This window comes from Phaethon lepturus, unplaced genomic scaffold (assembly GCF_000687285.1).
Source record: "Phaethon lepturus isolate BGI_N335 unplaced genomic scaffold, ASM68728v1 scaffold14506, whole genome shotgun sequence".
In the NCBI taxonomy this organism is placed as follows: Eukaryota; Metazoa; Chordata; class Aves; order Phaethontiformes; family Phaethontidae; genus Phaethon; species Phaethon lepturus.
The window spans coordinates 25,817-39,406 of NW_010545683.1; the positions used below are offsets into that span (position 1 = coordinate 25,817).

At 44.5% G+C, this 13,590-nt stretch overlaps 1 protein-coding gene across 1 annotated transcript in view; it reads left to right on the plus strand.

Moving 5' to 3' along the window:
* The window catches only part of LOC104622299 (dynein heavy chain 9, axonemal-like), a gene marked incomplete at both ends in the record, with an annotated part of 57,463 nt that overhangs the window by 23,872 nt on the left and 20,001 nt on the right, over positions 1 to 13,590 (plus strand). The window contains 4 exons of the mRNA XM_010289037.1: positions 1,127 to 1,291; positions 3,780 to 3,920; positions 7,771 to 7,941; positions 9,794 to 9,916. Of these exons, the coding sequence (XP_010287339.1) occupies positions 1,127 to 1,291; positions 3,780 to 3,920; positions 7,771 to 7,941; positions 9,794 to 9,916 (600 nt within the window). The remainder of the gene's footprint in view (positions 1 to 1,126; positions 1,292 to 3,779; positions 3,921 to 7,770; positions 7,942 to 9,793; positions 9,917 to 13,590) is intronic.

The window sequence follows — 13,590 nt, forward strand, 5'->3', positions numbered from 1 at the left end:
CATATCAGGGTGTTAGCGATTGACTTCATTTATGTAGAGAATAGTCACCAGGCTCGTATCTTAGTAGCATCCAAATCAGATGCACAGCTTTTCCACAGGATGTTTTCTGTGGTAGTGCTAAAAATAGGCATTCACAATAGGACCATATAGTGGAATAACATAATATACCTGACATCCAGGAAAGATGCCATTTCCCTGAGCAAACACATAGAATAAGGCAATCACATTTCATGGGAGAAAGCCTGTTCTGGAGGATCGGTTCAAAAAGGAGCCAGATGAGAGTCTTTGTTTCCACCATGAACAGCATTAATGACTTGTATTTCTGCAGAAGAGAGGGAAGTAGAACAAGTGTCTGGGGAGAACAGAGAGAACAGAACAACAACAGAAATTGGAAGAATTTGCACTATAATTCAGAAGCTCTGCCCTTGAGCCAAGACGGTTGTTACTGGTCTGTATCTGCTTGGCCATCTTTGTGCTGAGTTTGCAACTCCCCGGGCAGGGGGACAGCTTCTAGCACAGTAAGCCACTGGTCCCAGTGAGATCTCGAGGCCAGAATACAAACAGGAGCAGCAATTAAGTGAGGCTGTGACTTTGCCCTTAGTTCTGAGCCTGAGATGCATTGTGGTAATTTCTGGACCCAAGTGGCCTTGGGGTTGTTTTTGCCATCAGGTTTTAACCCCGTGGTCCTCATTGCTGGTGTGACCATTGTTGGTATGTGCAAGTGCAGAGGTTCACCAGGAGGGGTGAGAAGCAGCAGGGACTATCCAGGCTGACTTGAGCCCAATGACTAGATACTTCTAAGATGAAGATGCAGGATATATGTTTGAGATGAGGGATGAAGGTCTTTTCCTCCTGATTCATTTCCAGAATTTTAATACATTCCTAGTGAAAGGGTTCAGTTATCCTGGTGCTTTCTGTGCTGTTCAAGGTTTCTCTGAGTTGATGGCTTGTTGGATATATAGTGAACCCCAGAGCTCTGCCCATGCCCAGGAGTCACAGAGAGCAGGAGGAAGCAATAGTGGACTGTGGCAATTGTCACTGAGAAACCTGTTCCCACGCGAAGGTGGCTAATCTTTACTTTCCTGCGTGTTTTGTGACTAAAACTTTCTGAATTTATTATTTTCAGTCAGATCTCACAAAGCAACAGAATGGATTCAAAATCACCTTGAAAACGTTAGAGGACAACTTGCTCTCTCGGTTGTCATCAGCATCTGGGAACTTCCTGGGAGACACAGCATTGGTGGAGAACTTGGAGATCACTAAACAGACAGCTGCAGAAATTGAGGAGAAGGTACAAAGACCGTGGTAGCCTAGAGAAAAGCATGTGTGTGGTGTTATCTTTAAGGATTTCTGTGTGGAACATAACTTCTTTACTCTGTCCATCTCTGCCCCTTCTGCTGAGCAGAGAACAGAAAGTGTATAAACTGAAGTGCTCTCTGTTCTGGACAGCTTCAGGCCATTTAGTTCTTTGGAGCTTTTGTATGCTAAATGGCCTATTTAAGACCAAGAGGAAATGTCAGTGTTGGATGTAAAGACAATAAAATTTACACACTGTATCAAGGCAGCTCTAAACTGTTACAGCGTAATCCTGAATACTTCCTCACATTAAACTTGATTTTAGTACTGACTAGGGACTGGAATCTGTTGAATTTGCAGTCTCAAGAAAATCTGCAAGAATTTGGGTATTTCATATCCTTCCATTCCTTAAAGTATAAATCAGCATTTGTACTAGCTGTGCATTGCCACCTACCTACTTCACTTTGCTGGCTAGGTGGGGTTGGTTAAATGCACAGTGGTTTTCCCCTGCCACTGGGGGAACTTGAGAGGTGCGGTTGTCATGCCAGGATTACAAATAGGACTCCTGTATGGCCATTGTCAACTCTGCAGTCACACAGAATCACAGAATCACTAAGGTTGGAAAGGACCTTCAAGATCATCAAGTCCAACCATTAATCCAGTGCCACCATGTCCCCTAAACCATGTCCTGAAGTGCCACATCCAGTCCTTCCATCTTCACAGCCCACACTTCTCCTCCTCCAGCCCACTGGCCTGTGCTGCCTGGATAGTTACTCATGTGCTGGGGTCGGGCTGGAACTGCATCTCACTTCCCAGCACGGTAGCTCTGGTGACTAAGGAACTAAGCAATCCTCCACACTAAAAGTTGGAATTATTTCTGCTAGCAGTTAATTGTACATAGGACGCATTCAGCTCTCTAAGGAGGGCTTGCTTGAACCCCCAAAGGGAATGTTGAAGGGATGTTTTTTGACCTGGCAAGCTTGACATCTCCCTATTGAAGTAGGCGTTCTTGAAGTGCTTCAATTTCTAAACAAGTTGTGGTTGTATAGCTGGTCACTGCCAGCTCTGTGGCAAGAGAGATGAATTTTGGAGTTTGCATCTGGTTTTTATGGGTTTGGTACTCACATGCAAAGCTGCCTCACGGCCCCATTCGAGGTCTGCTTCTCAAGTCAACCCTCACTCTGTTGTTGGTCTGTCTACCCAAAAAAAGAAAGTTCAGCCAGTATTTTCCTTCCTGTGGAAGTCCTCCCTGTTCTATTTATGGAAAGCAACTGTCTTCCCCATGTCTGGCTTTTATTTTACTAGATTTATTAACTGTTTTGGGGATGGGACATCCTAAAGTTAGTTGCCTAAATCTAAGCTAGATTCTGGACTCCCTTTATAGTCAGTGGAGGGACATGGGCGCTGCTAGAAGGGGAACTCATCTGCTGTAGACAGGTGGTTCACGACCCAAGTGGATGCTTGTTTCTGCAGATGTTGAAGCTGCTCTTTGGGGGACTCAGATATTATAGTCCATCCGTTGCTCATGGAGACATTCAAACAGGCTAATCCCATAGATGGCAACACGTATCGGTAGCACACGACGTATTAAGGGTCAGTCTGTGCTTCCTTGGGAAGGTTTGATGTGCCCCAGCCAGACATGCTCACACCAGCTCAGGTCATGGCACAGGGAGACACAGTGGCGTGCGTTTCGGTGGGGGCTGTGTCATGCCCTGCTGGCTTGCACGACATGTGCTGAGCCCTTTCCTGCCACATCCCCATCGCATGGTTTGCCAAGGTAGCTGCGTCAGCACGGGCTCGGCAGCATGTGGCTGCGTTGCAAGACACTTATGACTGTACGTAGCCAGAGCCTAAAATAATCCCCCAGAGACTCGAGGGTGTCACTCTATGTTGCTGAAGTGGAATGAAAGAATGAACAGGACTTGGATGATAATGGGGTGATGTATCTGCCTAAAGGATTTTCTCCATGTCCGGCACAGCAGCCATGCCGACAGCTGGCCAGCAAGGTAGGGGTGCGTAAAATGCTGGTGAGGGAAGGCAGCGAATAGCACTTACAAATTAGCGGCTCTCAGCCTCAAGGGAAGCTGCCTGGAGAGCAGCACTAATTCTGTTCAGCCCTGCTTTATTAACGACCTGCACAGGAGGAGGGCAATTAGCGGGAGAAACTCATTGATGAGAAAAACAATTCCAGTTAGTGAAGAGCAGGGATCCTAGTGAGAAGCCTGGAGGGGGCTCGGGAAAACAGAGGATTGGGCAACAGGGTGGTAAATGCAGTTAAATGGAGAATATGCCAGAGGAAGGGGGCTGCTGGGAGCGGGTGGCTCAAGCCGGGCTGCACCAGGGTCCGGAGAGGAGAGGCTGGTCCCTGCGCTGGTCACATGCGGGTTGCCCACTGGCTGGCCTGACGTCAGCCCTCCCCTGGGCTGCATACTCAATTCACAAAGATGTTTTCAAAACAATTTTGTTCTGTCTTTTCCTCCCAGGTCCAGGAGTGTAAGGTGACAGAAACCAAGATTAACGAAGCCAGAGAGCACTACAGGCCTGCCGCCGCACGGGCCTCTCTGCTGTACTTCACCATGAACGACCTCCATGCCATCCATCCCATGTACCAGTTCTCGCTGAAGGTACTGTCCCCGTGAGCCGCGGGCCGTGCCCACGACTGCGGGAGGCAGTGCTGCTGCTTCTCTCTTTTACTGAGGTTCAAAGTCATCGTCTTGGACCTCTTGGGGATATTTGAACTCCAAGATAGAAAGGTGATCTAACCTAAACCGTTCTACTGATTTGGTTTTATGGAAAAGTTTCCTGTAATTTATTTCTATGTATGTCTACTTTACCTACATTACCCGTCTGTTGCAATAGTGTTTAGTGCTCATTGGGAAAGATTTGCCCAACACTTGCCACGAACGCTGAGCAGAGCGCATCCATCGCTGCCCTCGGTGGAAGGAGCAGAGTTTCAGCAGCACCTGCAAAGACCCAGTGAGGAGTGGTCTGAATGCCAAAAGAAAAGGTCCCTGCTCAGGACCCAGGGTCCCTACTCGGCTCTGGATTTGCCAGTCAGCCCGCCGCAGCTGGTCAGATTGGGATCGGGTTAGATGAGCCTTAATTAGCTTTTCTTTCTTTTGCTTGGTTTCTTTCTAAGTGGTTGAAGTCTTGTGGAAAGACACAGTCCGGCTTAGCCATGCATTAACAACCTTTATTACTAAAAATCCAGGAAGTTTCTTTGCAAAGCAGAACCTCACAAGCCATTCGTTCTTTCTTCCATATTCACAGCCTTAGCCTGGCAGAAGAAGATGAGCAATGGATTTAAAAGATATCATATGGGGAAAGAGCCAAGAAAGGACTTTTTTCTGTGTATTTTATATATTTATGCACAGAGATTTTGCACAGCATTTGAAGTCACTTGCTCCATCAGTTAATCTTTTCTTTACATTAGTTCTGTATCTGTGATGTCATCGGGGTCATAATGCCTGTGCAGATATTTCATAAGTTAACAGGAATTGCCGCCGCCCTTAACAATTGTCCAAGACCTTGATTTTGAAACACCCCTGACTTTCCAAATGACGCAGTATTAAAACATTGCATCACTCTAAACGCAGTTCTGTCTGAGACCACATCACCAGGGATTTATTGCCACCTTCTGTACAAAAGGCAAGTCATTCCTACTTCCATCTCTGCAAGACTAGGAGGGTCCCAAGCGGCTGGTCTTTCAGGAGCTTGGATGCTTCCTACGTTACAGTTACAAAAGCCTTTCAGGTAGTCAACAGCACGGTGTGAAATCTAACTTGGGGTTAGTGTCTGTGTATGGTTGATGCGAAGGAATAGGTAGTATGTGCACGACTTGAACGTTCACCACTTTTTGGTACAGGCCTGCGCACACACTTACCTACAGTCTGGAGGAGTCCTCTGGAGGGCTGTGTTTCTGCTCTTCTCACAACGTTGTGTTGCCATCAAGCAAGCAAGCCTACAGCCTAAACTGTCCTTAGGCTAGAAGTCCAGATGGGATTTATGGGTGTGTTACCACCTTGCAGTGTGGCTGCTGGCACTCTCAGCTATAGGCATGCTCATAATAGCGGTATGGACACTGCAATGGGGACCGTGCTGGGAGAGAGAACACTTCTTGCCCTGTGCTCCTAAAATGTAGCAGAGACATAGCCAAAGGGCCTGTGCTCCAAAGGCCTTGCTACTTTTTTGTCTTGTCTAAGTAGCCTACTCGTCCCCCCTAGCAAGTATACCTCTGTAGTACATGGAGAACTAGGAATGATGTCCCTCTTTTAGAGAACGTCCCCACCTGCAGCAGTTCTCACCAGAACACCTGGAGGCCATTTCCAACATGACAGGTCGATTTCAATGTCTTTATTACTACTCATAGTGAGGGGCTGAACCATCCCGCTTGCCATAAGGCAGCAGAGCCCAGTGGGAAGCCGGTAGCAGATCTTGTGGGAATGAGAGCACGGTCATGTTTTCCAAGTTCCTTGACTATGTTTGAGACATCAGTGCTTCTCTTTATGGCAGGTGTGAACAGACTGAGATTCCCACTTGCCACAATGGAGGAGATAGACCTTCAGAACGAAATATGTGACCAGTAGTGAATTCATAGTTTGTGCCTTTGCTTCATGTTTGGCCATCACTTAATCAGTTGCTTTCTGTTCCTTGACTTGTAGGAAGTGGGGTTTCTTTCAAGCCATCCCCTCTATCTTTGAAGCTGCTTAGGCAGGGGTCCCCCTTTCGGTGCTCTGCATGTGCCGCCCAGGACACTGGGGAAGTCTTGGTCCCTGAGCATCTTCTAAGGACCTGCTGCAGTAAAAATGAAAGTGCAGATAATCTCTTGCCTTGTCAGAGTAGTCTCAATAGGTCTGGCCAGTAGAGACCCAAGGGCCTCTCAGGGTATTTGTTGAAGAGTTCTGGTTTTAATGGCTTAGTAAATAGAAGACCTTTTTTTTTTTTTATCATAGGAGAAAGGTATTTTGGGGGATGGAGGGTTAGACGAGATGGCATCCTAGTCTAGAACTTCTTCCAAACACACCTGGCAAAAGTAATTGAGAAGAGATTACAATATTTTGAGCCTCATCCACAAGGAAGCTTTTCTTTTTGATATCTACAACTCATATGTTGAAATAATTTTACCAGGACAATGTACATAATATCTTCTGTGCAAGAGTGCCCTTCGAAAGATTCATTCTTTACACATACGTAATAGATACGGGAGTTTCTGAGGATTCACCTCTAATCTATGTCTTCTGTATTTTGTTCGTTTTATGTTTTCCAGTTAACATTAGCAATGTGTATAAATACATAAAAAATTATTGGATGAAATGTTTTTGTCTAATAAATTTTGATGATAGATCATAAAACATTGTGTAAAGATACACAGAGATTATTTTAAAATACTTACCACACAGCTAAAAGCCCATTATAAATTACAGTACACAAGATTTATATGCTACTCTGCAGCATGTTTTAATGCAATTTAAAGAAATGTTAAGCAGGAAAATGCATTCTGCAATTATTTAATAATGCAGTAGGTATCAATGTTACTTTAATTCGTTAAGGCATCATTTTTCCTTTGTAGAACCCTAAAAATAATGCTGCCAACACAGTCGTGCCTTGTCCGGTTGGTGCTATTAATTAGCATTGGCCTGGTTATTTCCTATTAGCTCTAGGTCCCACTAATTTTGCATTGCTAATCAGGACTGAGTTTTTTTTTTTTTTTTCTTTTGCCTTTTCCAGTTGCATTTGGTAATTTGCTAATGGACGGCTCTGAAAGTTTTTCGTCTTTTCTCATTTAGATAAGAATTGGTATTATAAGAATCCTTAGTATCTTATATAAAAGCATCATTCTCGATGCATGCATCCATCCCCAAGGGAACTTTACTGACTGATTAATCCCAGTTCCACAAGGTGAAGTCCTACCTGCCCTTCTCATCTAGTCCTTTGCTGAATCCAGTCAGTAGAATACTCATGGGACCTTTTTCTTTTTTTTTTTTTTTTTATTTAGGGGAATTGCTTTTTTCTAAGATGAAACATTTGTGAAATGAGAGGTATGCTTTCCTCTGGGAACTCCACTGTCTTTTGGCTCAACATTTGCAGAGAAAGTGGACTGTGCAATCCCTATGAGAGAACACATTTGGTCAGAGAAATGTTTCCTATATCTGTTGTGTCTTAATTCAGTCGGCCTGTCTCTGCACCACTTCCTCAAGCCCAAGAGAGCACAATGGCACAAGGAATGTCGTCATCGCCTGGCTGTATGTTCCTGAAAAAGCAGCCAAAGGCAGATACAGGGTCTGGTCTCTAGATGTGTTTCCCTGCCTCCTGGAGCTGGTGGGCTGCGCTGCTGGGCAGGTGGGAATGCTCTATTTGTGACCCCAGAGATAGAGCATCCGAGTTGGCTTCACTGATTGTGACACTTCAGGTGATACCCAGGAGCACGCAAAGAGCATCTAGAAACCACCGGTGTCCTTCTGTCTCCCCACGCAGGCCTTCAGCATCGTGTTTCAGAAAGCCATTGAGAGGGCTTCTGCGGATGAGAGCCTCGCAGCGCGTGTGCTGAATCTCATCGACAGCATTACCTTCTCCGTGTTCCAGTACATAACCCGGGGACTGTTTGAGTGTGATAAATTGACCTACACCGCTCAAGTTACCTTCCAGGTAAACATCACCATTTCGTGCAGTTTGTATACAAGGATTTATTTTACAGGCAAAGATATTGGCATGCAGAGAAAGCTCAAGCTGTCACGGCTGTGGTCTCCAGCATCAAAGCGGCAAATGCAGGGGCTGGGGGACTGACTTTCTTCTCTGCCTCTCTTGCTGGTAATGGTCACAAATGCTGTGTTTGATTTGCATTATGCTGACAAATGGTTGCTTGAGTGAGCAATACCTGCTTGCAGGACCTGAAAATAAGGGGCAAGCGGCCTAGCCTTGAAGGCTTGTGGTTTTATCCAAAAGAAATGCTTGCTACATAACTGCTGTCTTTTGTCTAGGATGTTAGTATGATTTTTAGTCTATTGTCTCAGCAAGGAGACCATTGTATATCCCAATGCTGAAATCAAGTTCAGTCAATAAATAGTGCTTGGCATGATGTTGCAAAATTGTTATTAAGTTTGTGCAGTGAATGACTGTGCAAATGCTCTGACATGTAGAATGCAGATATGAACCAAGTTTGAACAGCCAAAATGCTGTACAGGTCTAGTTAACCTTGATCCAGCAATTGCCATGATTTTTTTTTATTCTACATAACAAAATACTATGTGTAAAAGGGAAAGTAAGTATATATGCACACACATATATATTCATATACATATATAAAAACATAGACGCTAACAGTGTATTTAATTATTAAATTGTCTGTGTGTAGAAAGTTAGCTTATATTTTGCAATGTCAGCCTTAATTCTGACCCAAAGGATGTCTAAATTTTCTAATACATATCTCTAAGTAAAGTGTTTAAGTAGCACACGTCATGCTTGTAACTACACTAAGCACTAGAAATAGTTAATGGGTCCCTTTAAGCTGTCAGGAAAACCAGCATCCTCAGTTCCAGTGGGTGGGGGCAGCTGAGTGATGAAGCTCAGGATTCCCCCATACCAAAAAAACGTTGGCTCTTGAACTGAGCACGGCATTGCTGTCGCTGGTGGAAGAGGTGCCAGGCACACTTCAGACACCGTTGCCCAGCAGGCAATAATGAGATACAGTCTAGGATCTGTGACAAGGAAACGACAAACTCGCCACGCCAGCACTGTTGTTTTTCCACCCAGAATTGGAGTTCAGGGTTTTGGAGTTTGTCTCTGAGATTTCAGAAGTCTGACAGTGTGCTTGGAGCAGTGGCTCCAGCTGGGCTCACGAGCATGTATGGCTTTCCAGAATTACCTGGAACATTGCTCTGGCAATCTTTCTCCATGTATTCCTGAAAGGCACCATTGGTGGTAAAAAACATTGGTAGTAGATGAACAGTCCAAGTGCTCTCCAGCATTTGAGACCTCAGGGACTTGCTTATTCTCTTGGTGCATGTACCATGGGAGTTGTTTTTTTGTTGTTGTTTTTGTTTGCTTGCTTTTCAAAGCTCTCCATTATGTCTTCACTTACTTTCAAAGTTGAACAAGACAGTAAGAGATGGACAAGGGCCCTCGGGATGCACGCTCTGGCTCCTTTCAAGGAAGTTCTCTGTTCTCTAGCTGCAGATATCAAGCACGGGGACCTGCAGCACACCCTGCAGCCTGTGTCTCTGCTGGCAGGGACTTCTCCTCAGTGTGCTATGAACCTGGATCACAGCCCTTGCTACATAGTTTTCCCAAACTTTGGTCCTCTTACATTGCCAATCTCCATACTCATTCCTAGTCCTCTTTTGGGGAGACCCAAAGCACCTAACACCCCTCCAACACAGGGCACTGTGTACTTTTTAGCCACATTTTGGCAGCTACATGAGTTGAATAATTAATCTGCTAGAGTGTATTGCTGCTCGGTATCCTGACTGCTCAAGGGTATTTTGTTTGTCTGGAATTACAGATACTTCTGATGAGTAAAGAAATCAACACAGTAGAACTGGATTTCCTACTAAGATACCCAGCACAGACCAGAGTCACAAGCCCTGTTGAGTTCCTGTCTAATCACTCCTGGGGAGGAATCAAGGTACCTGTTTCCCTTGAACTGTGTGAAATCAGTATCCCTTATGTCCTCTAAAAGCCTTTCAGCAGCCTTCAGGTTGGTCCTTACAGCATTTGGTGGACAAAGTTCTGGCCATACATGAGAGGCAGCACAAAAATGCCACAGAAATGGAGAGTTCTGTAGGTACAAGACTGACTTTGTGGGCTCCTCATGACCCCTGCTGATCTCTGTGTCCTTGAGAAAGTGATTTTTCCCTTTGAGATTTAGGCTTCTCTCTGTCTAAGAGAGGAATGAGAATATCCTCTGTTTTTTGTGGTTATAAATTGTAAAGGACATGGACATCTTCACTGTATTGGGGAAGAGGTCGGAATTTAAGGTAAATATGATCATCTGCAGAGATGTTCTGGGGATACAGTAGTGACAGTTGACAGACCTTCTGCAAGGGAGAAGTATTTTTTTCTGCAAAAAAATACTGTTATGACAATGAAAAGGTCTAACAGCTGCCATGTGTTTGGAGAGAGAGGTGAGTAAGAGCAGCCCGGAGAGATTTGAGTTATCCTATCTTTGCTCCTATGTGTCAACAGATGCGAATTGTGCTGGATTTGAACCTGATTCAGGAGGGTGTGATTTCTTTTCTGGAAGGGGTCAAAATGTTCTTCAGATTAGGCATGCTCATTCACACCTTGTTGGATCTGAGATTGTATCTTTTCTTTTATTGTGGCTTCCGGCACCTGCTGTGATTTAAGAATCAGTTTTATTTGTAACATGCTGCCTTCATGGGACATTTCTCTGGTGCTGTAAAGAGAGTGAAGACATCCTGGTTTCATTGGGATAGTTCTCAAATTTTCATCTGGGACACTGAGTTTTTCCTTTCTCTCCCTTCCCCTATGCTGCACAGAGAATGTATCTGGTTCCTGGATGGTGACCAGACAAAATATCTTCATCCAGGCCCAAGATATCTCTGATATTCTTTTCCTGTTTACGTTGTTTTGTGGAGCTTTCCAGAGTTTTGCAGGAGCCCTGGTTTATGGTGGCTCATGCCTTTCTCGGCAAGCACGTGCTAAGTTGTTCTTCACTTGGCAAACGCTGTCTTTTGAGGTAGCACAGAGCTGGAGCTCTAAGTTGCAGACTGCGGTTCAGAAGTCAGATGAAGCTGACCTTTCTAAGCTGGGTCACCCATAGCGATTCCAAATGGTACCATGGAACAATCACGCCGGACGTGTCTTCCTTGACCAGGAAGTATCATCTCCGTCTCTTCACTGGCAGTGAGGACGGGGCCTTTGCCGCCTTCTGCGCATGCACACGACCCAGCTCATGTTGAAAATGTCACAATCACATTTTCATCCATAAAATAAGCTTGGATATTCTCACTAAACCAGCCCTGTTCATCCTCTAAAAGGCATATTTCCATAATAATGGAGGAATTAAAGAAATTCTACACCCTTTCTTTAATCATCTTTTGTTCAGTGGTGGCATTTTGCAGCAGACAGCGGCAGCTTTATTTTTGTTTCTCTTTTGAAGACAAATTAAATGGACACCTAGGGTCAACACACATAATCAGGGGAAATCAGCCATCAAGCCCATGAAATGCATGCTTTACAGCAGCGTATTTTGTCTTTGGGCTGTGCAGTCTGCACAGATCATAGATGTACATACATATTATTGCTTTCAATCTCAGGCTTTCTCGGCTATTCTCTGTCCGTGCCCGTGTTCAGCATAGGGATATATAGGGTGAATGTTGCATTTCAGTTCCTCTGGAGTCCTTCTGGGTTGGAGTTCTTCACTGCTTGGGAACGTTCTGCACTGCAAAGCTTCTTTCCACTTCTGTCCTCTAAGTTTCCTCTGGAAGGTGAACTTCCTTCCACCATAGGTTTCAGGGCTCTGGTTCTCATTTTGGAGGGAACTCCAGGGGAGTTCTTGGGAACCATATTACTCTCGTAGTGCCCAAGGATGCCTTTGCCAGTCCTGCCTGCAGGTGGTACATTCTCCAAGCAGACACCTTCTAAGTCTGCAGTGAGTTTTCTTCTCTGTGAGATGATCCCTTCCATGCTGGCCAGTTCCAACGCAGTGTGGGTGAAATGGCCTTTTATGTTACCCATGTGCTTCATCATGATTGTTGCAACTGCATCACGACTGTGCTGAAGTTGGTACAGTTGCCAGCTCAGGGTCACAAACACCAGAAGGAACATCAACTCCCAGTCATTCGTTCTTCAGACTTTACTCTTGCATCACTATTTGACATATCCAAGAGAACAGGCATTTCTGTGCATGATGTCAAAGCACATAGCATGCTGTGTCACAGCCTGCTATGAGACCAGCAGTAAGGAACTGCTACCCATCAGAGCTCAAACAGTGTCAGTGGCATCAATGAACATGGCCTTTGCCCCTTCCCCCAGGTAAGTGCGCCAGCTTTGTCCCCACCAGCAGCCTGCCCTCGTCATCCCTCAGCCATCCCAAACTGGTGCAGTGTTGGGTATTTATCATGTGGTCATTGTGCGCATGGAGTAGCTGGAAACTTACCGCAAGGTAAGCAGGAATTGAGAGCGGGCTGTCACCTGATGTTGCTTTGCAATAACTGATTCTCTTTGAGGTGAGCCCTTCCCACTCTGCTTCCTCTCTCCCACTGAGTCTCTTGAGGTTTTTTGGTTGAGATGGAAACTATGTGATGCCAAGAAAATGCTGCTCTGCACATCCTTTTGCTGATCTGTGAGATAGCAGGATGTAGATGCGTCCAGGTGTGCTGCACGTGTTGGGTGTCTTCAGCCTCAGAATGCATATGCTGTCCCCATGAACTGCACATCTCGAAGAGCTCCAGTCATTGGTCAATAAACTGTGCTAATTTTATGTGTTTCAGGATTTTCAGATAATAAATTCTATGTTATCAAATACTGAATACTCCTCAGATTGTCTTTTGTGATGATTGTAGTATTGATTTTGCTATAATATATGGCTGGTGTCAACTTTATTAGTGTTTATGTTCCATTAATGTGTGTTGGTTTATTAGCCTTTGAGTTTTTGGCAACTCCAGTTACTTGAGGCATGGTTTTAGTACAATCACATTTTGTCACAGGCTGCTATAATTAGGTTAATTAGTCATGGCTTCTATACAGCTTATTAGCAGGCTAAAATCTCCTTTTCTTTCATCAGGAAGATTAAGTGCTGTAATAAATTGTTTCTTCAACAAAGCTTGAGCAAAGTACATTTCAGATTCATATTTCAAATTCAGAGTGGAATTTAGTATTCTGCTAATTTTTCACAGAAACATTGAAAATGCTCCTGCACAAAGTGTTCCTCTTGCCAGGGGTTTCAAGCCAAAACAGTAATGCCAAAAAAAAATCAATATTGATATTTGTGGCTCATTCTGTGCCTCCTATTTTGGGCACATTAACTTCAAAGGAAACTTCATTAAATGTTGAGGACTCTGGGCATGCAAATAGCCTGTGTGACTTGGCTTATCATTTATTGTTGTTGTTTGCTTAATAATATATATAGGTCAATAGTCCTTTGCACTTGTGCAGCTCATGATGCTGGAGCATCTGACACACATTTATGATTTAGTTTTCCAGATTCTTTCAATAAAAAAGTTCAGTAAAAATTTTCACAGAGCTTTTTGCTGTAATGTGTACACGAGGGAAGCTCAATATTTACCAGTGAATGAAGAAACCCATGTACCTGTCCAGAAGGGCACGGTGTGTAGG